The sequence below is a fragment of the Symphodus melops genome (assembly GCF_947650265.1).
Source record: "Symphodus melops genome assembly, chromosome: 1".
Taxonomy (NCBI): domain Eukaryota; kingdom Metazoa; phylum Chordata; class Actinopteri; order Labriformes; family Labridae; genus Symphodus; species Symphodus melops.
In genome coordinates this window covers 54,516,501-54,542,804 of record NC_136691.1, presented here as the reverse complement: position 1 = coordinate 54,542,804, position 26,304 = coordinate 54,516,501, and the positions used below count along the sequence as shown (strand labels likewise).

At 44.2% G+C, this 26,304-nt stretch overlaps 2 protein-coding genes across 16 annotated transcripts in view; both read right to left on the bottom strand.

Annotated features, from left to right (window-relative positions):
• Positions 1-2,973: 2,973 nt before the first annotated feature.
• eif4ebp1 (eukaryotic translation initiation factor 4E binding protein 1) lies at positions 2,974-6,637 on the bottom strand. The gene is made up of 3 exons (XM_079339117.1): positions 6,141-6,637; positions 4,937-5,131; positions 2,974-3,553 (listed from the first exon to the last, which is right to left on the bottom strand). The coding sequence occupies exons 1-3, from the start codon at positions 6,274-6,276 to the stop codon at positions 3,522-3,524; spliced, it is 363 nt and encodes a 120-aa protein (XP_079195243.1). The 5' UTR covers positions 6,277-6,637; the 3' UTR covers positions 2,974-3,521.
• A 1,099-nt stretch (positions 6,638-7,736) lies between these two features.
• The window catches only part of ank1a (ankyrin 1, erythrocytic a), a 103,844-nt gene continuing 85,276 nt past the window's right edge, over positions 7,737-26,304 (bottom strand). For 10 of the 15 annotated variants that reach the window (XM_079369872.1, XM_079369881.1, XM_079369883.1 and 7 more), the window contains 6 exons: positions 19,553-20,204; positions 19,011-19,368; positions 15,677-15,760; positions 15,219-15,371; positions 13,495-13,580; positions 7,737-11,504 (listed from right to left, as the gene is read on the bottom strand). In XM_079369872.1, the coding sequence (XP_079225998.1) occupies positions 13,509-13,580; positions 15,219-15,371; positions 15,677-15,760; positions 19,011-19,368; positions 19,553-20,204 (1,319 nt within the window). In that variant the 3' untranslated portion in view covers positions 7,737-11,504; positions 13,495-13,508. The other 5 variants (XM_079369877.1, XM_079369879.1, XM_079369873.1 and 2 more) reach the window with 5 other exon arrangements.

Below are 26,304 nucleotides of genomic sequence, written 5' to 3'. Positions count from 1 at the left end.
GAGTCACCGTCTGGATGCTGGAGCTACTGTGGAGGACGGACAGGCCGGACTGGATCTGAGCAGCTGAAACTGTCCAATCCACACGTCTCACACAGAGGTCAGAGGTCACGTCTTCAAAACCGCCTCGTCGACAAAGCAGCTCTGAGAAAAGTTGGACTTTTTTTTTTTTAATGCTCATTGACGAAGAATTTACAACGTCTGGCTCCGTTATAAAGCACACATGGACCACAATCAACTTAAAGCTCCTGTGAGCAGACTGCCTCGGAGTCCTCGAGCCAAACACACGAGACCATCAGCGACAAGACGGATTAAAGGGGCGAGAAATTATGACCACGCTGCAGCCATTAAAAACATTCATGAAACATCAAGATTCAACATTTCTGAGACGAGTTCTTTAAAAACCAGTGCAAAAAAACAACAACAAAACACACAAAGGCAAATTACAGCCCAGTATCTATTATTCCTTATTTATGCCATTAAAGTTGCTCATTCTGTCGGGAACAGGAGGGTTGAGGGTTCAAGTCCCGGTGCGGATTATATCTGGAAACTGGTCTCGTAGCTGGAGGAGCAGCAGTTCATTTCCTGAGCGATGCCGAAGTGTCTGACTGGGCTGCACCCTGATTGTGCATGTGTGTGTGTGTGTGTGTGTGTGTGTGTGTGTGTGCAGCACATTCAACGACGGAATGTAAAATAGATTAATAAAGCATATCTGCTTCACAGAACAGGATGCATTCATCCACATGGAGTAATTAACAGCACACTGAGCGATACTCTTAACTGTATAATAAAAGCTGAATTGGGGTACAGATGGCCTAGCGGTTAGGCCACGCCCCATGTGCAAAGGATTTAGCCTTCCAACAGGAGGCCCAGGTTTGAGTCCGACCTGTGACTCCTCCCTTACTGTCCTATCATTATAAAGGCTAAAAGCTGTTTTTTGGGGGGGGGTTTTTTAATTTGCAAAAATGAACAAAAGAGAATTTTTTTAATGTCTGTTTTTATGATAAACTGTCTCAATGAAAGAAAGGGAAGGATTGAATCCACTTCAGTACGTGTGGTGTGCACAGTGACGGAGCTGGAGCAGAACAGCTGATCACGTGACCCCCGTCCAGCTCTCTGAAGATGGGAGGGAAGGAGGGAAGGAGGGGGGGGGGGTTCAGTCGTATATTGACCTCTCTTTACACAGTCCACTGACTGAGGTTATCAGTTACCGTCAGCTCAGGAAGGAATTCCTCTGATTCAACATGTGCTGCTTCAGGAAGTTCAGCGACGCGGAAACACATCAGACGCTTCACGTTGAAACGTATATTAGATATAAGCTGTTTTTTTTCCACGTACTTTTAAAGCTGCTGTGCGGAGTTTCTATTTAGTCATGAAACAAACCGAACTTCACTCTGATGCTTCTTTAAAACGTTTCCAAAGCGAGCAGGATCATGAGCAGGACAGATTCAACCATTTCTATGCAGCCATTTGAATCAAACACAGCTCGTGCATGTGCAGATACAGAATGCTTGTTTTGATTTTCTCAATCAGAAGGTCGAGGGTTCGATCCCCAGCTCCTGCGAGCAACATGTCCAATGTGTCCTTGGGCAAGACACTAAACCCCAAATTGTTCCCCCTGCTGCGTCTGAATGTGGCGTGAATGGAATTAGTTACTTAAAAAATGGGCATATAACCAGCCATCAGTGTGAATGGGTGTGAGTGGGTAGGTGTGATCTGCGGTGTAAAAGCGCTTTGAGTAGTCGGAAGACTAGAAAAGCGCTTTACAAGCTCAAGTCCATTTACCATTTACCATTTTTCAAGGCAAGCTCTTGCGGTGAAATATTACTTCCCTTTTCTTCTTATTCGCACGTGTAACGTGTGACTGCTCAGCGCACACTCCTGACCACAGTTACAAACTGCCTTTTAACACTTTTCCCCCCATTGAAAAGTTGTTTTTAAATGCAAACAAAACAAAAAGCCGTGCTGTTCTCAAACGCAACATCTCATCCACCTAAACCTGCCTTTCGATCTCCTCCTGTCAGGGAACAGAGCTGGAGTCTGTTTGGAGCTGCACATCTCTCTCTCTGCTTCAACTGATCAATAAAATCTCTCCCTCCAACACCTCAGATTCAGCAGAGGTTTAAAGCTGAGTTGAAGCAGATCCTGCCTCTTCCTCTCCTGTTTCTGTTTTAAACATGCAAACAACCCTCGTCTGAGAGCGATGGGCCAGGAGGCTGCAGGGGCGCCTCTAGGGTCTGTTGGGGCCCTTGGCAAACATTCATTAGGGGCCCCTTCACCCAACATCCATTTTTATTTTCACAGCATTAATGCACTTAGAGTGAGTGCTGTCAGGATGGGGCCCCATCAGGGAGGTTTCCTACTGTCATTGCAAAACTTGCACATTTTGAGGCAATGCTGTGGTTTAAAGAGTGTCTACCATTGGGGGGCCCCTGACTGAACTGGGGCCCCAAGCAGTTGCCTGGTTCTGACCTCTGCTGCACTCTCTCCTCCCAAAATGCCCCTCTCTGTTTATATCTGAGGAACGCAACACGACCACGAGACCAAGCGGCACCACGACTTTTTAACATATTTAGAAAGGATGAAGAGTTGACAGGAAGTGGAAGTTTTCTCGTCTGACACGAACACACACACACACACACACACACACACACACACACACACACACACACACAGGAAATACATTAAATGTGTGTTTGAGGTTTCTTAAAGGAGTTTTAGTCTGTAGTTAAATAATCGTGTTGTTTTTTTCTTTTCCACCACAGATCGACCACGTGGTTGGTTTACCTAAATCATGTTTTATTTACATTTTTTCCACCTTGATGTATTTTTAATGTTCATGGGAGAATAGGTGCAGCCCCCATTTTTTTTTTTCCAGCACCTGTTGGAAGACTTCAAGTAGAAAAGTGGATCACAGGACTGAACAACAAGGAGCTCCAAGTCAAACACACACAACACTTTTTTTTGCTTTCATGGTGTTTTTTTTTAATGATTCGTTGACCTACAAATGGTGTGAAAATCGATTTTTCAAAATTCCATCCAAAAAAAGAAAAAAGTACGTTTTACATTCTCTGCGTGACACTTCAGCTGAGGAACTGGTTTTGAGAAGAAGAGCACGGTCGACACGTGAGAGACAGTCTCTCGAGGTGATCAGGTAACATCTGGAATGGATACAGTTCAGCTGCTTTTAATTATTCCTTCATCGATGCTCATTTCATTCCTCTCTCTCTCCGTTCTTAGGGATCAGATTGAGTCGGTGTAAAACATTTTCTCAAGTGTTGATTATAAACTCGTAGCCACTACAGGAAGGCACTCTGTCACACATAACTCAGGTTTAAGCCTTCTGGCAGAAGAAAAAAAAAAGGAAAAAGTGTGTTTACAGATTTGTTCTGGGCATACAAAGGTCGATACAGACAGACTTTAAGACACTGGAGATGCTGCGTGCAAAGCGGCGTCCTCGTGGAATGGATGACGGCGCTCCATCGCAGCGTCTTGTTGAGAAGTCTGACGTGTTCAGGGACTGACTAGATGTCCATCTCAAACTGTGCGTCGTCACCTTCACAGAGAAAACAAACATCATCATCATCATCATCAGCTGAACACTGAAGCTTTCCTCTCACTCACAGGAGTTCAGAGACATTTAAACTTTCAGGGGAGGTCGGCGTTTTTACACTCTGCAATGATTCAATACAAGAAACAAGATGAGGCAGTGTCATGTGACCACAGGGAAGTGATCACACTCTACAGTGATTGGCTGAATAAGAAGGAGGTGAGTAAACAGCAGATTGACAGTTATAAAGTGTATTATAATATAGTGCAGTAAGTACAATATTCAGTTATATACATCCGAGCAATGTATAGAATATAAATATAATATAAATGTATATATAATATACTAACAATACCAATCAAATAGCACTGGATTCATCACCTTGAATTTCCCTCGGGATCAATAAAGTATCTATCTATCTATCTATCTATCTATCTATCTACCTTTCAGACCTGAATTCATCACGATACACTTCTTAATGCTGACAGTCTTTTTGGACAAAACGACAAATATACAGACTCTTGAAATATTTGTGAGGTCTGGTGTGTGTGTGTGTGTGTGTGTGTGTGTGTGTGTAGGTGTAGGTGTGTGTGTGTGTGTGTGTGTGTGTGTGTGATTCATTTCAGGATTGTAACAACACGCTCTACAACTCCTCACTTGGGGGAAGGAGGACTAGAGCACACGGGACAGAGGGGAAGGAGCGTCTTTCCTTCTACCCTCACTGTGCAATAACACACGGACACTTTCACTTGTATGTGCAATAATCTCAACCAAGTGCAATAATCACAATAATAATCATTGTCTATAGCCTTTTTTGTATATATAAATATATATATATTTTAAATTTATTTATTTATTTTTGCTTCTTCCATGCATATTTTTTACGTTTTTTTCCAACCTAAGAGTGTTCGATTATTTATTCTATCTTATTCTTTATATTGTTACTTTTTTTGTTACCTGCTACATTTTATTGTATCTGCTGCTGGAACCTAAATGTCCTTGAGGGAGTCGTCCCAAAAGGATCAATAAAGTCTAAGAATGATCAACTTGATAAATAAATACACATTTCTATTTCACAGCTACAAACAGACTGTACAGTTGAAGTTCACATTCAGGTCATTTCTTTGGTTTACCCACCAAACATTGGAGGCAGACTCCTGCACGCTGACACACAGCTCAAAGTGTGACAGAATGAACCTTAACACACTGACCTCTATCTGAAGAGGGGGACTTCACCTCAGGCTGACTGACAAGGTATCGCTTGTTATGATCAAATAATCTTTCTGGTTTTGTTGTGATAAATTTAAACTCTTGTGACGTGCTTCACTTGAGGTGTAATCGTGCAGAGCGGCTACAAAATGTTTCTGCTCGTCGTGTGTTTGTACGTACCAGTGTGTTTGGCTTCAGGAGCAGCGATGTTGTTGTTGTTCAGTAGTTCTCCATTATGGGTCTTCTCGATGGCGATGTCTTTGGCGGCAGGATTGGTCACACCGGGAATGTTTGGGAGGCCACACGGAGGAGTTCTGGCCAACGGAGAGCTGCGGCGCTCCAGCAGGAACTTCCGGTCGTAGATGATTCTGGTACCTTTGGTGTGAGGAGAAAGGACAGCAGACGGATGAGCACGAGCTGACTGGACGAAATAAAAAAATAAAATAAAAGTGAAAACACTGAGAGAGAGAAAAAAACACCAAATGTTGAGAAATAAGTTGAATAGAAGACAACATTCAATTTCAGGACATTTTGACTTTATTCTTCATATATCTACCTTTTTTTATTTAAAAAATGTTCAACTTTTTACATAAATTTATAAAGAGATATTTCACTTTTCAATTATTTTCTCATGTGTGGCATTTAATTATCAGGTCTAATGTTTAGATTTAATTATATATTGGTTTGTTAGGGACAGTGCATATTAATTAACAGCTGTATTTATAGCCGTAACAGAGAAAGACACATTACAAATAAAATACAAATACAAAGGCACAAACTACACAAGACAATAATAGAAGGTAAAGGTCAAAGGTGAATATAGTATAACGTATTTGTTTAACACAAGCAGTATATTAGTGTCTTCAGCCATCAAAACGAACTACAAGCAGAACAACTGAGTTAGCTTGATTGTCGATGACGCAAGATCAGAGCCTGCGTCACTGACGTCACAGGACAGTAGATGTCGCTAATGTCCCCCAAAAACTTGCTATTTTAAAAGTCTCAATAAAACCTAACACGCGTCTGAATTCACGACAGAGCAAATACAAGCGCATTTAAAAACCCATCACCTGTGACGTCACGTGTTATTTTACGTCGTCAGAGTCCGTGCGTCAGACTCTCTTTCCCAGCTAGCGTTAGCAGCTAGCATTAGCAGCTAATGTTAGCAGCTAGCTCAGCTGTTAGCAGCTAGCGTTAGCAACTAGCTCAGCTGTGCACTGTGGTGGTTTGACAGCAGGACCTCATGGTGGTCCTTTAAAGCGCTCTCTGACCACACTGCTGTTTTTAAACAGGAAGCGACTAACTGTACACCACCATCAGTCCTGCACACACACACACACACACACACACACAGAAACAAAAGTGCAACAACAACGAGTCGTACCGCCCGGGGTGGTGCTGAACAGGGTGCCTCCGGGAGTCGTGGAGTAGTCATGGGGCATGTGGGCAGCGTCGTTGATTGTCACCCTCCTGGTCGACGGGATGGTCTTGGCAGTGGTCTTCTGGCACTCAGTAGACATTTTCTCTAGTATTAGTTCTAACTAACAAACAAACAAACAGGCAGAGTCTCGACTAAACAACAAAGCAATGCCTGTTTCGGATTTGCTTTGGCCTCACAGACTGTCGGATAAATAAAAATAAATACCTCTTTGTCATAAGTGCAAATGGTGAAAGGCAGTATCTAATCTGTCACATCACACACACACATACACACGCATGCACAGTGTCCAGGTTCTTTGTATAAATGACCTGAGCACACGTCCCTCCGCTTCCACTCACTCTCCATGCACACAAACAACACAGACAGACAGACAGACAGACAGACAGACAGACAGACAGACAGATAGATAGGCAGGCTGCAGGAAAAGGCTGCCAAGGTGGACAAAATTAACTTATACCGCCTCCTACTGGATTATAATGCTCCTGCAATGTCTGTCCAGAGTTCAACACTTTTCCAACTATGTACAAACATACAAACTATACAGAAGATTACTCAAAACAAAACAAAAATATCTCTTTTACTTTACATGCCCATTGTATATCGTATGGGCAAAACACCAATGTTTGCAGAAGTGATTATTCATTTAAGGTAAAAGCGATAGGAAACAATTTAAAGGACACCTTATGTGTGGTTATCTGCATGTATGTAAGTATATGTTTATCTACTGTGGGTTTGTGTTTACATGTATGGATATGGATGAATAGTTATTTGGTGTTTGGCATGTTAGGATTTCACCAGATAATGGACAAGTGTAATGGAAAAGTATCTCCTGATGTTGTATGTTTTCTGTGTACTAAATAAAAATAAATAAAAAAATAAAAAAAATAGGAGAAGACTATAAACATTTTAACAATCTTTTTTATGCATGCTACTTGATTGTTTTTTATGGGAAATTAATGTTTTTTGCTTTTCAACGTTAGCTTCATTTAATGGACCTAAAATTATACTGTCATATTAAGTTTGAATAATTAACAGAGGAGTTTAACACTTAATAACTATGTGATGAAAAAGTTCCAGCAAATGCACATTTCAAACACCGTGTCACCGCAGAGACCTGATCTGAAACAGAAGCACAAACTCATAATGAAATTCATCTTCTCATGATGCATTCAACGTTTTGCCACCAAAAGCAACTGGATTTGTTTGGCTCACTGAACGTGTTTCTCCTCTCTTCTCACAGTCGACTACCTTCTGTGAATGAGAGGCGAAACACGTGAAAGAAGCTGAACAAAGTCCAGATGTCTGCATGATGAAGTGATCATGACCTGGATGACTGAGAACCTTCACAGACACATTCAGCTGTAGTCCATGCAAACACAAACAACAGCTGCTGTCTTTGTCTTCACTGCATGCATCGTTTTTTTAATACCAAGAAGTAGCACAATGCTAGCTCTTATTTTAGCTGTGATATGATTTAGCTGCAGGTTTATAAAGGCACGTTCTCTGTCTGTAAGTAAAAGCATACACACTAAACACAAACACATTTCATTTCTTTATTAATTTTGTAAATGTTGAGCTGGTGTACAGAGAATATTGTCAATAGATGTCCTTCCGATTCGATTGGATTAAAAGGCTTTTACATTTATATTTTAAATTCATGTTTGACTCTCCATAACAATAAAAAAAAGCAAACAAAAAAAAAAAAAGTTTAAAATACCCACAAGACCCCTATTTATCCCCAGGTTGCAGGCATTACCCAGAACTCAACAGTCTCTTGGTAGCTACAGCTTTATGATGCTAAAAGTACATCCATAACATAACTAGAATCCCAGTTGACAAGTAAGGGTGCATAGCATTCTAAGTAAATATATATATATTTTTTTTTTATATATTTCATATATATATAGCCTTTTATTTTAAAAACATTTTCTGTGCATGTGCGCAGTTGCATTCCTTAGTATTGAGTAATATGCTATTGCGTTAATAATGTCTTCAATCCATTCTAAAGGAATATACATGTGTTCTCTAGTTTTTGCAACAGTTAATATTTTTGCATGAACTTGGTGCATGGCATCGTCTCGTTCGTCCCTCAAGTGCAGATGCTGAATTTCCCTCGGGGGTGAAACCACATCTGCCTCATGCATGCACTGAGCCGGACTCCTCCTTCAAAACCGCCCGTTCAAACCGTCACCACGTGGAAGCCTTAGAACCGGCTCGCTCTTTATTTTTGGTGAAAGGAGGGAGAGGTTAGAAATTAAAGGGGTTGGGTGTGTGTGTGTGTGTGTGTGTGTGTGTGTGTTGAGGGGGAAAATGCTTGTCATCTTGAAAGACTAGCCATCAGAGCCACCAAGCCTTCTCACGAGTCCATCTGAGTCTTTTCATCAGACCCCCTCCCTCCCTCCCTTCGAACCCTGACATCAGCAGTGGACTTATAAACAGCCTCTGCTTCAAAAATCTACCCAAGCATACTATACTCATGAGCTCTAAGTGAGCACACTGTATGCTCTAAAACAAGGGATAATACAACATCACACTGCTGTGTAATCTCTATTCACATCATACTATTAGTAGTTATTACAAAATATAATAAAATAGAAATAATATCTGGTGCAGGTAGGGATACCTTATGAGGCTTCTCTCTTTTTAAAGTCTCCTCTCACGTGATCTGTATGAATGACTGTGATGACAGATGACGCTCAATCCTAACATCTACTAAAGTACAAGGCCGACACAGATGACTACTTTATAACAAGACTTAGAGAATACCACGACCTTACATTCATTCATCATCTCTGGCTGCGGCGCCGGACTAAACAAAACACGTAACTGTTGAGTGGTTATTGCAACGTTTTTGTGTGACTTACATGTTTCTCCCCCCCAACCCGCCCGGCCCATGAGAAATCATTCAATGTCGTAATAAACGCGTGTGTGTGTGTGTGTGTACACTTGATGTCACGTGATGATGGCAACACGTGTTGAGGTAAATCAACTTTGAAAAAAAAAAAAAAAAAAAAAAGAGTGAATAGGATTTACATGTGTGAATCTGAGCGCTTCTGCTCTTTGTCCGTCATGTCACGTGACAAGCGTGACACATCCGCGCACGCACACGCGCACGCACACACATACAGTTGGATGTCTTCAAGGTGCATGTGATTGTAAATTAGATTGGAAAAACTACGGCTTAACACACCTACATTCCTCGATGAGTAACAAAACCAGACTGGGCACTTTTGCAAAGACGGGATGGCTGGTTTAAAGTCACACGGAACATCAGCCCAACCTTACAGCTTCATGCTGTTATTTTCCCTCCAGAGGCAAAGTGATAAAAAAAAGGAGGGATACTAATGTACTGACATCATTTTGAGCGGAGTCAGGAGGAGCCTAAAGCTGCGAGCCTTCAAACGCTGAGACAACACTCACACAAGCGATCCTCTCCTTGTGTACTGTAAGCAGTTATTGCTTCTTCTGTGGAACATTTAAGACGTAAAAAAAAAAAAAGAAGAGAGAGACAGAAAAAAAAAAAAAAAAAAAGAGTGAATCACGCTTCTTCTGGAAGATTCAGGCTCACAGTTGCGGGTCAGTATTACAGTTTCTCTTCACAGTGATTGGTGACTGACTTTCTTTGCTACACTCCTATTGGTTACCAAGGAGACAAACATCAAAGCTCAACACTTCCTCGTCCATCTCCTCTCTCCGGCTCACTCCTCATCTTTCACCCAATCAGACCAGGGCTACATTTTGACTACAGCTACATTTACATCCCCGCTTCAAGTGACATGGTGAGATGGTAATAAGTGCACCTCATGTGGGGGGGGGGGGCGGTGTCATAAAACAGCATGATGAGGTCAATCAGAAGCTGCTGAAGGTGAGATCCTGCCCCCTGCTGGGGGTAAACAGGACTGCTACATCTACTCTGAGAGGCTGACTGGAGAGGAGAGCGGGTGAGAGGTGGAGGTAGGGCGAATGTGAGAGTAAAGACAGGTGTTTGGATTTTTATTCAGACAGATCTGATTAACGCCGGGGACAAGAAAAGGCGACGGAGTGGGATGGTCGAGTAGGTCCTTTCTCTTCATGTGTCTCATTGTCACCGTCCACACAAGGCAAACTACTCTGAGGGAAGGTCGGGTGGGCAGGTTCACTGCAGAAACCTGCCTCCCAAGGCTCAAAAAAACCCCCACAGTGCAGTAAACGACCGACAGCGAGTCTTCCCTCTACGGTTCAACACGTCAGAAAGCAAAAAAAAAAAAGTGGAAACACATGAAAAGCACAAAGAAACAAACAACCGGACGCACAGAGATTGGACGTTTAAAAACAGGCAGAGCGACACGACATTTGCATGTTCTTGTACCCACAAAGATCTCAAGATATATAGAATAATATATAGCCTAGATTCAGACCAAACGAATCAAACGGGAAAAGAAAAAAACAAACAGGGAGGGAACTCTCGGGTACCTGAAACAGCAGCATCAGTGGAATCGCATAGGGATCTTAAAAAACATAAAACAACACACGTAACACACATTTTTTTAGTGCATACGATATTATGTACAACACCGACATCCTTGGGGTGATAGTTGTAGCTTCACTGGACTTTGACAGGTTTTTAAAACGAGTTTGCGATGCTCTTAGCTTGGACGAGTTTGTCGGGGGGGGGGAGGGAGGAGGAGGGGAACCTGTTGCCTAGAGATGATGTTTATGTCTCCCTCTTTTGTTTGACGGATAAAACGTCCCCCCCGGTTTGTTTTAGAAAACAGGGCGTGTGATTGACCACAGCCCATATTGCATGCCTGTCCCACACAGCGGTGTACCCCTCCCTCCCTCCCTCCCCCTCCCTTACCCCCCCCCCCCCCCCTCTTATTCCCTCAGTATTTGTAGTTAAAGACAGGCCATGCGGCAGCAGTCACTCATGCTGATACAGATAACAGGAAGCACGTTTTGGTTGCTAGTTTTTTTTTTTGTTTGAGTTTGTTTTTTTTCTTCTTTTATACGAAATCATGCTTCTAGACTAGTATTAGATGTTTTTTTTTTCCCCAACGGTTTCTTTAAAAAAAAAAAAAAAAAAAAAAAAAAAAGAAAAAAGAAAAAAAAAAGAAGAAGAAGGTAATAAAAACTGCAGGTTAATCTGTGTCCTTCTCTTCCGGTGCGTGCTGATAGTCGGCGGGGTCGCCGTGGTTGTCAGTGGTTGTCTCTCGCCCTTCATTCCTGTCTGTCCGCCTCTTTGTGTGTGTTCTTTCTCCTGACAGCTGCTGCTGGTCATGTGTCCATGTAGGATGGATTTGGTGAAGGGGTTGAATCTTGTGGAGAACTCTGCAGAGAGGAGAGAACAGGACGAATCTTCAGGGACGGACATCAGCTTTCTTTCTTTTTTTTTTTTTTTTTTAAATCTGACTACAATAAAAAAACAAAACAAGACAGAGCAGGTGCCATGCAGACTGCAGTGCATCAATGCAAATGTGTTTTTAATGTTTTTAGTTAAGTTAGATTCATGTGAACTGTTTTAAACTGAGGTCGGTTTTAGTAGAGATGCACCGATGTATCTGCTGAATGTCGATATCTGCTGATTTAGCCATGTTAGCAAACATCTCCTGGTTGGTAAATAATCCTCGACCAATGACAGAAGACGATGTGTCTGTTGAATGTTGACATACACCTAACTGCTGATTCTGGCCTCGTCCACATGTAGCCGGGTTTTTGTAAAAAACGAATATCCTGCCCCGTCCGTCTAGAAAGAAACTTACATACGCACAACCTTGTTTTTAGAAAAAACTTCATCCACACGTAACCGTAGAAGTGCGTTTATAAGCTCATTCATGCTGTTTCCGAATGTAAACACAGGTCGCATATGTGACGTACGAACATATTCTGTCGCAAAACACAAAACCCCGGGTTATTGACGTCCACGTGCAAAAACGCGTAAACGGAGAATTCGCAAATCTTCACTTTGATCGGAGGTTTTTAAAAGCTTCGTTTTCGATGACGTGAATCTGCGTGTTCGTGTGGATGAGAGGACGAAACGTGGAGAAATATCTTCGTTTTGTGAGATACCCGGCTACGTGTGGACGAGGCCTCGGAGAAGAGGCGAAGGAATCACCTGAGGGACAAACACGTGAAAATGTCGGCATCGACTCTGAGAAATATCAGCGACATTCAGTTTGTGAGATGCGTTCAAATGACATTTCATGACTTCTAACAATGTAAAGATATAAAATCTCTGTGTTTAGGGGTCACAATCAGTGCATCTCTAATCCGGTCATGTGGTCTCTAATCAGCCAATGAGAGGCCTCCAGCTCGTCCTGCAGAAGCACCGAAGCACAAAACGGTTTAACATTCAGGAGCGAGTCGCATGAAGAATCAGTAATCTCAGGAATGTCGTGGCCTTTACGTTAGAAAGGGCAAGACTGTCTCACACACACACACACACACACACACACACACACACACACACACACACACACACACACACGATAGAGGGGGCTCCAGATAGCACGTCACAGAACAACTGGCCTCACAGCTCTGACCTTGAGAGCTGTCACGTTACAAGATCATTTTCAGTCGTGTCAAAACAAAACATGCACCGAGAACGAAAGTGGCCGAAACATTCATATTAAAGAGATGAAATTTAGAGCACAGAAACTTTCATTTTCTGTATTGTAAAGATTTTTTTTATTTTTTTTAACTGTCATGATGTGAAAGTGATAAACTTTGATTTGATACAAGAGACCTAATAGTTTAAAATGACTGCATGCAGCCTCTCGCACACTGTCTAAATGTTGCTTTCTTACTTTTAGCATTAGCTTACGTTAGCATTTGTTTAAAATGATGACTAAAGATGAGAACTTATTTTTTACAGATTTGGTGACTTTTTGATACTTTCGCTCTTTAAAATATGAGAGATTGTGACGTTGTAAAACATGTGGTGTCGGAACATTTTGACAATCTGAATGCAGACGAGGATTTACACTGTAAAAAATAAAACTTCACAGAGTTTAAAAATTAGTTTACAAAAAAAGAAGCTTTCCAAACGAATGGCGTAAAAATTAACAAACATTACAGAAGTTTCTATACTGATGTTTTTTTACTCGACAGCAGCTGCTTTAACGCTTTTTTTCTGATCTGATCCGTTTATTTATCTTGTGGTCATAAATCAGCCTGAAGCGTCACTTTGCTGTGCCAGCATCACATGACAAGTCATTAGTACTGAATTAAATGTACATTCAGATTCATTTAATCCAGAGAGAGACTGGATTAAATGGTGGATCCCACAGGTCAGACGAGGCACTGTGGGTCAGTCCCGTACCTGCGGGGTCTGCCTCATTGCTTAACTCTCCGCAGACTGGCACATTTCACTATCTGAGCACCTTTCTTCACATCCACAGAATCGGGCTACATCGGAGGACGGGGGAGGGAGGGTTGGCAGCAGACGAGATGCGAGGGTCGAGAAGAGGTGGGATGACAGGAGCGGGACAAAAAAGGTCGGGGGAGCGTTAGTCGGAGGGAGGGGAAGGATGGGAGGAATAAACGATGAAAATGGAACAACAGAGGAAGGAAACGCGAGAGATGGGAAATGGAAAAGTGAGAGACAAATAAATAAGGGGGAGAGGAAAGAAGGGGGGAGAAAAGAAACAAAGAAATTATGTACAACAATCAAGCAAGGACAGAAGTGATGGGCGGAGAGACAGTTGAAGATAAGAGGACATCAGAGACATCTACAGTATTCAGGACTCAGAGGACATCAGTGTCAAATATTTAAAAAAAACACTTTTTTTTAAAAGTTGAGATGAGATTTGACCACATAGGACAGAAAACGTCTGCATGTGGTCAACCCTCCATCCTCTACTTCTTCTTCTTCTTCTTCTTCTTCTTGCAGGTTCACTACTCACACATTATGATATAAAGTCTGTGAATGAAATTTGACTCGGCTCCAATTCAGAGTCTTGCATGTTTGAGTGATACAGCACAGAGTCACAGTTGAAGGACTAAAAACTTTAATGAAGGCAACAGAAATGACAGAGTGGTGGGAGGAGGAGGAGGAGGAGGAGGAGGAGGAGGAGCCACAATGATTTCATTCAGTTATTAATGTGCAGGAAACAAACACAGGAGGTGAAGCTTACTGATGACTAAATGAAAAAAAAACAAAAAAAAACTGCGAGCGATAACGTGACAGCAAACACGGCAAAGTCGTGTGTTCGTCTCGCATGCAGAAGACGAACACGAGGTGTGAAGAAGATCTGGGTGTTTAAATGAAGAGATACATCAAACCATGAAACGGATAAAAAACCTCACAGGCTGCATAAAAAGATGGACACGACGTGACAAGCTGCTCAAAAGTGAAGCCGGGACATTCGGCTGCAGTACAAGTCACAAGCTCCCGCCTCCTCCATGTTACCAGATGGGACACAGGTCGACCAAAATCCACTTTTATTCATCACTTATATATATATTTTTTTCGTGATGATTACTTCCTGTGCAAGTGTTTAGTTTTATGAAAAGTTTTGTTTTACTTAAAAAAAAAAAAAAAGATTGACAGCTCTGTCGGCCAATGAGGCTTCTGCAGCGCTGCGTTGACCAGATAATGAAAGTAGAGCGTCGCGAGAGGAAGGTAACGAACGCTAAAAAAAAAAAAGTTACTGATTTATATATAATCATAAGTGTCTGCTTCAAACACAAGAATGTGATCTGCTGTTTCGGTTAGCAGAATTATAAAGGGATATTTTGGCTTCATTTTTTGCACAACTGGCGGAGTTTGAGACGCACCGTCCATCTTTATATACAGCCTGCAAACTAAACTCTCCCTCTTGGCTCGTGATTTAAGACGGACTCTTTGTTAAAAAGGTCATTTTAAGACTGTCAGAGCAAAGACCTCAACCTCTCGCTGAGCTGTAACATTTAAACAAAACAAAGTCATCAGATGCTCTGATTCAAAAGAAACGCTGATTGTCCCCCTCAGGCCCTCAGAGAGAGAGAGAGAGAGAGAGAGAGAGAGAGAGAGAGAGAGAGCGGCCCCGCGGATCAGAAGCCCACCTTGCTGCTGTCCCGGCCCAGGATGGCGTAGTTTATGAACTGCTCAGCGTCAACCTCCAGCTCGTTGGCGTCCTGCAGAGAACCCTCCACGCTCACCTCCTGAACCCCTTCCTCACCTGACCCCTTCCCTCTGCGCACAACCTTACGCACAATCTACACACAGGCGCACACGAAAGGGAGGGTGGGGGAGAGTGACGGATGGAGGCGGAGAGAGTGGGAACAAGGCAGTGAAGAGACAAGAGTTGGTGAAATATAAAGAAATAGAAATGGATCAAAAGATAAATTGTCTTTTGAATAAACTTAAAATTAAAAATATTGATGATTTGGGCACATGCAAAATGATTATAATGGTTTATAATCATTCTGTTGAGAGATGCTGACAGCGTTTTGTGACACTTACAACAATAAGTGTAGAAATTTCTACACTTTTTTTTTTTTTTTTTTTTTTAATGTCTGACCTTTTTTGTGACGATGTTTCCGTGTTCGTCCGTGAATTGTTCCTCGCTCACTTGCTCCCCAGGAAGATCTTCAACTTCATCACCCTGTGGATGGAAACAGCATTTTCTTACCTTCTAGGTGAATTAAAAAAAAAAAAAAAAAACACTCGCGCACTATACCTAGACTTTTAATAATTATAATCATGCATCTTATGTTATATTTGATTGTGGTGCCGGTTGTGGCTCAGTGGTGGATCCCTCAAACGGAAGGTCGGGGTTCGATACCCACTGGGACGCCATGCAAAGATTAACTCTCAAACCAGCGACCCGATGCTTCCTCCTCCTCCTCCTCTTATTTTTCACACCCAGACTCATTGACAAACGTTTGTTATTGCAGGTGTAGGTGTGTAAAAACAGCTTCCACCGCTGTGTAATCATCAGCAACCAATAATGAGCAACACAGGAGCAGATGAGCGACAGGTGGGGGGGGGGGGGGGGGGGGGGGGGGGGGGGGGGGGGGGTCAGACAGGATCCATTGAGTTCACTAATGTTTCTTAGCAGCTCTTATAATCACGGCTCATTAAAGCCTCACATAATGTGCGGTAAGTTTACGCGGCTATTTATAAAGTGAAAGAAATTCCTGCAGCTTCAGACGCCGGAACAAACGCCAGCGAGGCCCCTCAGGTCGGACGAGCGAGAGTTCATCTATTTACATCAGTGACAGTCAGACATCAGCGCTGCAAAGAACCAATAATATACTGTCTGCGTGTGATTGCTTTCTGTCATGTCATCATCATCATCATGCTTCCTGCAACTTCTTCGAATCACAATCTTCAACTGAACCTCGTAACTTTTAACCTCCTGTCACCACTTCCTCCTCTCCTCTCCTCTCCTCTCTCTCTCTCTCTCTCTCTTCGGTACCTTGAGGATGACTCTACGGCGGACCACCCTCGTGGTGACATTCTCCTCTTCGTCGGCCACTCCCTCGACCTCCCCGAGCTCGCGGTCCAGCTGAGCGTGAATGTGCGTGAGCACCGAGCGCACCGAGCCGCTGGCTATGTGCAGGACGTTCTGACAGCTGATGACCAGGAAGGCCAGCAGCACGAAGCTGAAGAGGAGCTCTGTCACGAGGGCCCACATCGCCCCAGCACACACACGGCTTCACGCCTGTTTACCCGAGCTGCACTTCTCCCCGCTGAGAAGGAAAAAAAAAGGGGGGGACAGCTGCAGCCTCGCCGCCTTCTTTTACCGCGTCAGTCACCGTGTGCTTGTTTTGTGGTCGTCCTCCATTCGCTGGGGCGGCGGGCCCTTTCCCTAGTCTGCCTCCTTCCCTCTGACAGGTCAGGAGTCTTCGCTCAATGACATCAAATCTAAGGAAGGACAACCTTGGGAGGCTTCTATTCCCACCTCTCTCTCTCTCTCTCTCTCTCTCTCTGACCATGTGATCTGTGGGCTTTAAATACCTCTGGCTGCTCCACTGTGGCTCCGTACGCAAGATCACAAAGAAACTTTCACCCCGACGTCCTTCAGGTATTTAAAACTCAAACCCAGTCTCCTGAGTGCGTCTCATCCACCTGGAGCCCAGACATCCCATCTCTACTAAAAAACACCAACATTGTTACAACACAGCGCCGAAAAACAAACAAACAAACAAAAACAGCTCTATGTGAAGTCGATCCAACACTTCCTGAAAGCAGCCGTCTATTTCTGCCCTCGCACGATTTCATGGCTGAGATCGTCCTTTACAGTGCGGCCTGGTGTTGTGCCAGAAAGTGAACACGCGGGTGTGATGGGGGGGGGGGGGGCAAGGGGGGGGGGGATCATGTAACACCAGAGGACAGCGGGAATGTTTGCTATATTTGGCTTGACATGCTGTATGTGCCCATCTTGGGAACTTGACTGTGTGTGTGTGTGTGTGTGTGTGTGTGTGTGTGTGTGTGTGTGTGTGTGTGTGTGTGTGTTTATTTTCTGGTCCTCTCAAACTCAAAGCTCTTTCACACCGCAGGTCACACCTCCACGTTCACACACACACACACACACACACACACACACACACACACACACACACACACACACACTGATAGAGGCTGCTGAGTACATTCACACACGAAGCAGCAGGAGGAGCCACGTCGGGGTTAAGTGCCTTGCCAAAGGACACGTCGGACGTGTTGCTGCAGGAGCTGGGGATCGAACCCCGAACCTTACGACCGATTCTTTAAACTGAACCACAGTGTGTGTGTGTGTGTGTGTGTGTGTGTGTGTGTGTGGCTGAAGTATACCCGTTATTCAATTATTAGACAGATCAGTTACCGCTCCTTTGCGTCCTCTTTTAAAAATATAAAATACACACTCATGACAGACGCTCCAATCAGCTCTTTACATTAAGTCAACTTGTTACGATGCCAGAACTTTAAACTCTCTGAAGACAAACAACAACAACAACAAAAACAACAACAGACACCACAAAACGTACACAAAGCTGTCACCAAATAAATCAGTGACAGAGAAATGACAGCAGCTGCTCTCTCTCTCTCTCTCTCTCTCTCTCTCTCTCTCTCTCCCTCGCTCTCTCCCTCACTCTCTCTCTCCCTCGCTCTCTCTCTCTCCCTCGCTCTCTCCCACACTCTCTCTCTCCCTCTCTCTCCCTCGCTCTCTCTCTCCCTCGCTCTCTCTCTCCCTCTCTCTCTCTCTCTCTCCCTCGCTCTCTCTCTCTCTCCCTCGCTCTCTCTCTCTCTCCCTCGCTCTCTCTCTCCCTCGCTCTCTCCCTCACTCTCTCTCTCCCTCGCTCTCTCTCTCTCCCTCGCTCTCTCCCTCACTCTCTCTCTCCCTCGCTCTCTCTCTCTCTCCCTCGCTCTCTCTCTCTCTCTCCCTCTTTCTCTCTCTCTCTCCCTCGCTCTCTCCCTCACTCTCTCTCTCCCTCGCTCTCCCTCTGTCTCCCTCGCTCTCTCTCTCTCTCTCCCTCGCTCTCTCTCTCCCTCTCTCTCTCTCTCTCTCTCCCTCGCTCTCTCTCTCTCCCTCGCTCTCTCTCCCTCGCTCTCTCTCTCCCTCTCTCTCTCGCTCTCTCTCTCTCTCCCTCGCTCTCTCTCTCTCCCTCGCTCTCTCTCTCTCTCTCCCTCACTCTCTCTCTCCCTCGCTCTCTCTCTCTCTCTCTCTCTCTCTCTCTCTCTCTCACAGCAGCTTTTAGCTGGAGAAACATTTTCACAACTTAAGCGTCGACAAAGCGAATGATTTTAAACTCACCGTCTGACCCAGAGTACAAACAGTTTGTATTTGGACGATCAAGTTCATCCAGTGTTTTTTTTTTTAAAGACCATTTTTTCAATCAGTGTGAGGAGGAGTGTCCATAAACACTCACCTGTCCCTTCAGACGCACTTCGTCCCAGGCCCTCAGCTCTGGCACGCGGTGCGGGAACCCCAAACCCTTCTCAAACGGCTGGGTGCCTCTGAAGTGACCCCGTAAGATCTCAGAGTGGCCCATGTCCCTCACAGGCTGAAGCAAGGCCTCCTGGGACATGTGGGACTGGTCTCCGTCCACAGCGTTACACACTGATGACATCATAGTGTCCATGGCTTGCCTGGCTTTAGGCTGATTGCCCACCCAGGCCTGAGTGGGGTCAGTGACAGGGATCCAGCCTGGACCTGACTGTTCCTGCAGGTAAGAAAGGAAAGAGCCTCCACCACCACCTCCACCTCCGTTTCCACCGTTACCTGACCTGAAAGCAGAGAACAGACCAATGAGGAGGAGGCGCGAGGTCCTCCACATGCTCGACCCGGGGGGAAACTTATCCTAACAACTAGCTGTTACTTCCTTTTTGCAGGAGTGTCTGAAAGAATCCAGTTCATGAAAGGATGTTAGCACAGATCTGACCTGAGAGGGAGGCACGAGGCCCGACTCACCTGTCTCCGTTTCGATCAGCAACACAGCTCAGACCAGGTGACTCGCTCAGCCGAGCATACACCCTTTGCTGTCCTGCAACAAGAGAAAGCCCTTCCACTGAGCCCGTCATTCCTCCTCCTCTTCCTCCTCCTCCTCCTCCGGCTCCGTCTCCACCAGTCGTACTGGTAAACGCCGAAACCTCCGAACTCGCCTCTGACCCCTGACCATTGTTCAGCCCGTTAAGATTCATCCCGGCGATGGTGCCCCCGAGCGAGGCTGGCGTGGCAGTGCTGAGCGAGTCAACGCCCATCTCTGAATCGTCTTCAGGAAGCTCAATGGAGCCGCTCAGCACGCCTCCCCCCGGGCTCGCCGCGCTGGCCTGACTCGCTGGTCGTCCCAGACTTCCGTACGGCAGCCCCAGGAGGCCTTCTGAATCGTCAGCATTGCTGCACTCCAGGGAGGAGTCCTCCACCGGCACCAGGGAGGGGCTGTTGCCAGACGGCCACACCTGCACATCAGACATCTCCATGAGGGTGTCTTCCTCTGTGGTGGCGATGGGTGCACAGTCCAGGCTGGAGACTTCCTGCCAGTAAGGCTCAGCGCCGAGCGGGGAGGGCAGGCTGTACTGCATGGAGGCCGGTGAGAGAAGCTCATCCTGCGCGAGCCCATAACCTGGAGCGAGACAGAGAGAGGCACACTGACACCCGGCCCCCCCGCCTCGCTCCCTACCTCGCCCCCCACAGCACCGGGAGGGGGGGTAAGCGCCCCTGCCCAGGAGTGGGGCATCTAGGGGGGGGAAGTAGAGGAGGCTGAAGGGACAAATGGGAAAGGAGTCGGGGGAGGGAGAAAGGGGAGGGGCCAAGACAATAGAAACTGGAATAAAAGTGCAAGGAGCTTAGGACGAGAGAGAGCAAGGGCAGCTTTGAGTGGAGGGTTTTTCAAGCTCGATCAGCCAGCGCTGACGGTGAGAGCAGCAGCGGCAGCAGCAACAGACACAGCCAGACGGACTGAGAGAGACACTGTGACTGAGGTTCGGACCCGGCAGTGACTGATGCTGCTCTGCTGGCTGCCACCTGCAGGGAGACGGACAGGAATTACTGCCTCTGCCCGCAAACACACACACACCTGTGCGGCAGAGACACACACTTTGTCACGCATACACATGCCCTAAACACACTCTCTCACTCTCACACACACACACACACACACACACACACACACACTCGCTCTCAGATATGCATGCATTCGAACCCACTCAAATACAGGCAGGTTAATATTGTCGTCAGGCTGGATAGCATGCACGCAGGCAATCTCATTCCCTCCTCACACACACACACACACACACACATATGCACGCACACACCCGCTCTCAACACAGCTCCTGGCTTTGGATTGACACACGTTACATATTAAGTACAATGAATTCAATATAACACAGCTACGTAAAGATAATGCTCATATTTCTGCAAACACACTTACAGAAGACTGGATTTTAAAGTCACATGGATGTTGAGTGGATTGTTAACTATTATCACGATGAGTTGCACATTGTGATGGTGCGTCGGACTCAGGTCACTCCTACAACTGTCACGAAATATCCTTCGTTTTTTTTTTTTTTTTTTGGAGAGGTAAACAAAGGCCGAGGATGACCGGGCACAAAGCCACAGCTGGAGGAAGATTGTTTTTTGTTTTTTTTTATTAAAGATAATATCTGTAAATATAACTCAAGGAGGAAAACAAAAATTGAAAGACTATGAAGCATGAACCTTGAAGATGGAAATATATGTAGGTAGAGTCAGTCTGGTATCCATCTTGGTCGTACTCAATGAATTATTTTGCCCTCAAAGTAAAGTTTATGTGAGAATCTGGATGAGGCGGATGGAGCAAAGTGTGAGCGGTGATATGACTTGAACTGGTGATCACATTAACCTGGGGATAAGGTAGGTGATGAAGTCGTGATTGACCCAGAGAGAGAGAGAGAGAGAGAGAGAGAGAGAGAGGGGGCGGCTGTACGTGTACACTGTAGGGATGAGGAAGAGTGTGCAGAGCGCAGGGTGTAACTCGAGTCATGGCTGGCAGCGCTGCTGTTCATAATCCTGCTGAGAGTGCAGGAGATATTTGTGACACCCAAGCAGACCACAGAGACCTCTCGTCCTACTTTTTTCTCTCAGACGCTTCGCTGCCGTCTCTGTCGGTAAACTGACATGAATAAAGATATCCGTCACATGAAATAGGCTGGGACAACTGGATGTGGATGGAACAATATACCGTTGTTCTGACTCGTAATATTCGATAAATATCGATGCACTGCTAAATTTGACTCACTGTGCGTCACTACTTCACGACTCCACATGGTGGCGCTCATGACATGAGGGAAGGTAAAGTCAACGGAAAATTAAGAGGCCAAAGAAGATGCTGACAGCAGCTAAAATAAAGAAGAAGAAGAAGAAGAAGCCGGATAGTATCAGACAGCTGCCAAATAATAAGGCGTGATGAAATGAGAAACTGACACTAAATTAAAGTGAATAAAAGAGTTCATCCTGCATGTTACCTTTCATACTCTTCAGCTCATATTGAGAATCACATTATTGCAGGATCTCTGTATCATGATATTGTTGTCATGTTGGTCATCTAACACATTTCTTATCATATACAACGAGCCTCAAGTGGACACTTAAGGAACTGCAGTATTTTGCACATTTGCTTTAGCGTCGTCTTTCTTCCAATAAGTTTAATATAAAAATATAAACGTGCATCCTTTGGCTTCACTTTGACTGCTTAAAGACTTTTTTCGTCTGCACACGTGAAGCTGCTCCGCTTAATGAAGCGAATCACCACGTGAGACGTCTTCATTCAATTTTAATGCTGCCTAAATCTGTCAGCTCACTGGTAGAAGAAGAAGAAGGAGAAGAAATGGGGTCATGATGAAAGTGTGTTCGCTACATAATGAAACACGTGCAACTAAAAATGTAAACAAACTTTTTGATGACTGTTTGCTTACTGTGAACTCTGGAGAGAAAGTCCCTGCACACTTCCTCTCCACGTTAAAAAGGTGTATTTATCTAAGTCTTTAGTCCACGGATCATGGATTATTATTGTAACTAATCTGATAAAGAATGAGTTTGTCAGTCCTGGAAAATAGTCGAGTGTGAAATATGAAACACACGTCAGTGATTTTCTGACCCCTGAAGTGAAAAACAAAAACACACAAACAAAAGCATTGAAGCTCATGTGAAAATATAACAGAAATATGGTGACTTTGCCCATATACCTGAACACTGATACACACGTATATGGAAGACACAAAACACATATAAAGACGCTCACACCGATAACAATACGCACACACTGTAATGGGAGGGTCGATATCAAATGACCCCTGAACGACACTCACAGAAACATATAATTCACACAAAGTAATCTGTCACATGGACACAGTGTACATAGAATCAGTGACATACAAAACAACCACAACATTCATACATGAACGGAGCAAACACAAGTCAAGAGTTCCCAAAAAAAGACGTCCTGGCCTTTTTTAACCCACGGAGACAGATCAGTGGAGGAGCAGAGACGAACCGCAGACTCGTGCTCGGGTCAGCATGCCGTGCAAAAGGTAAACATGTGTCGGTCAAGCAGAGTTAGGAGCCGATGCAGTGTTTGAGTCGTCATCATCTCCCACAAGCCAGTGCAACCACCGCCCTGCATCCTGGTGCGTGTCGATGCAAACGAGGGGTTGTCACGATACCAGAGTTTTAAACAAAGATTTGATACTCGTATAAATCTATTTGTGTCTATTTGGATACCTCTGCAAAAAAAACATAGAAGTTCAAGGCACTCACTCTTGGGTTATATGTTGTTTTTAAATACCAAAATTTGCTGGCAAACTCAAGCACACTGTCTCAATTGCACAAATCCAAAAGTGACCAACGGATTTGTGCAATTTAAACAGTGCTCTCTCTCTTCTGCTCCTTGCAGCTTTTGGTAAAACATATGACTGAAGATGTGCAGTTTTTTTTTTAAAGCTCCTGTACTTTTAGTGTTGTTTAAAACGTGGTATCGAAAAGTGTCGAAGTCATGACACATTTTGACAACCTTGGTGCAAACAGGCCGAGGAGATGACATTGATGTCAGCCTCGTGTACGTGCATGCAGACAGGCGGGGAGGGCAGGGGAAGAAAGGATGGGAAGACAGGGGGAGGACAGTCAGAGATAAAAGAGAAAAGAAGGGCAGCCAGAGAGGAGTATAAAAGAGGGTGATGGTTTAGAGACAGAAACAGCGATAGAGAGCGAGGGTCACCTCCCCCCTCCCAGTGGGTGCTGAGTACACAGTCTGTGTGAGGGGAATCGGTCACAGAGCGGACACTTAAAATAGGTGGGGTTTTCAAGAGCACAAAAAAATAAAGAAAAAATGCACGACCAGTCGCAAAAAAAGAAAAAAAAAAGAAAAAGATAAAGATGTGGGTCTGAGGTCAACATGAGGTCTGCATGAGGTCAGAGTTCGGAGAGGAGTGAGAAGGAGTAAGAGGAGGACGGCGAGGCTGCAGATGACATGTCCAGAGAAACACAGAGAGAGGGACAGATTCACAGGGAATGAAAACAGGGCTCCCAAAAGGACATTCAGTGCACCAACATTAGCCCTAAAGAAACTCAGACTACGCTCCATGCAACCACAGGCAGAGAAGATTTACACAAGTCTAAAAAAAGAAGAGGTCTTAATCCAACATGAACTGTTTTATTTACACCCTCTAATCTGAGAAAGTGCCGGAGAAAACCTTTTCTTACCTACAATAAAGGTGCACTAAAACTAACAAGGAAAGTGATAAAGACAGTTTTAAAAACAAGAGACAAAAAACTGGCAAAGCTAGACAAAAACAGAAAGAGGCCGCAGTAAGGATTTCTTCTGATTATAAAACTATTTTGTTTGTATTTTTATGTTTAAATTTACACGGAGGACTGAACCTGACTTTGAAGATTCATTTTGGGTGTACTGGTGGTCTTCTTCTCCACCCTACTGTAAATATCAAATGTGATTATTGATGCCACTCTTCAGTAAATCTGAAGGTACTCTTCATAGCTAACAGCGAAGCTAACAGTGAAGCTAACAGTGAAGTTAAAAGTAAAGCTAACAGTGAAGCTAAAAGTGAAGCTAAAAGTAAAGCTAACAGTGTAGCTCAAAGTGAAGCTAAAAGTGAAGCTAACAGCGAAGCTAACAGCGAAGCTAAAAGTGAAGCTAAAAGTAAAGCCAACAATGAAGCTAACAGTGAAGCTAACAGTGAAGTTAAAAGTAAAGCTAACAGTGAAGCTAAAAGTGAAGCTAAAAGTAAAGCTAACAGTGAAGCTCAAAGTGAAGCTCAAAGTGAAGCTAAAAGTGAAGCTAACAGCGAAGCTAAAAGTAAAGCTAACAGTGAAGCTAAAAGTAAAGCGAACAGTGAAGCTCAGGACAAAGACTGGAACAGCTAGTTTGGCTCTCTCCAAAGAAAACTTCGAACCAGGATGTCTCTTATGTCAACTGTTTTAATCTTATGTGAACTTTTAGTTGCCATTCTACTTTTTTTTTTTTTTTTTTTCTAAGTAAAAAATGATACTCAGTGAGGCGCCAGCAGCCCAGTGGTTAATGCCAAGCCCAGGTGTGAAGGCTCTGATCCTCCAACCTTGCAATGATGCCCCACTGTCTCTCTCCTTGATTTCTGACTCATCCACCGTCCAGTCATCAATTAATAGAGACATTAAAATAAGGTTGCCGCCTGTTTACAACATTTACAGATTTCCTTTGATGTATTTTTAGCTCGTAACGTTTGTTGTTTTATCTGATCATTTTATTCCTTGACTCTTTTTTATTGCCTAATAAAAAGTCAGGTTTGTTCCTCCACTTGCCCACTGTGCCTTTAGGGTGTGCTTCTTTCAGGTGTGAACTTCTTAAACCTGTCACTGTGACACCCACAGAGGATGAAATATCTAGAAATTCAAAAACGTCATCAACCTTACGCTGAAAACCAAAGCAGGAACGGCCTTTGGGAGGCAGGTAGCCAGACAGAAAGACAGACAAGACTGATACACAGTTATCAGATTCACTGCAGCTGTGATCTGAATGTCTCCCTTTTTTCACCCTTTGGCCCTCATGGTGGTTTCTTTATGCATTATTACATCTTGGAGTATTGCTCCAGTTTTCACAGAACAGGACCTGACACCTGCAGGACGGACTCTTTGTCTGCTCTGGGTGCAGAGAAGAGTCCAGGAAGAAGGGAGCTCACACCAGTCCAGAGGTGAAAATGGAGGCAATAGGATGTAGAATATGCATGTGTGAAGGAAACCATGAGGAAAAGGAGTAAAAGACTGACATTTGGTAAAGCTAGGCTATACTTACATCATGATCTATGTGGACTAACATGTATGACAGTGTGTTGTTTCATAGACAAAAATATCACAATGTTAATAACTGTTGACAAAAACTATTTTAATAATTGTAAGTAGCTGGTCTAACTCCCCGAGCACACAGAACAATAGGATAAAAACTGTAAATGTTATGAGATACTTCAGGTCAAACTCCGCCCGTCAGGATGTTTCCTGCTCCCTTTACATGAACTATATTTCCAGTTCGCCTCCATTAAGGACCGCCACTCATGAAGGTTTTTTTTGTTTTTTTTCTCTCACACTAACTGTTGTGGTTTCAATGTGCAGGAAATCATTCATATGTGCTGCAGGGGGTCTGGGCGTCGGTTCAAGTCCCAGTGCAGACCAGTTTACTCTTTAAACGGTTGTTGAGCGAGCCT

Excerpts from the sequence above, each read along its gene's own strand:
- eif4ebp1 (XM_079339117.1), bottom strand. The coding sequence starts at position 6,276 with ATGTCTACTGAGTGCCAGAAGACCACTGCCAAGACCATCCCGTCGACC. Across the intron at positions 5,132-6,140 it reads GTTCAGCACCACCCCGGGCG|GTACCAGAATCATCTACGAC; the intron begins GTACGACTCGTT and ends CTCACACCAAAG. Across the intron at positions 3,554-4,936 it reads TCCTGAAGCCAAACACACTG|GTGACGACGCACAGTTTGAG; the intron begins GTACGTACAAAC and ends TTCTCTGTGAAG.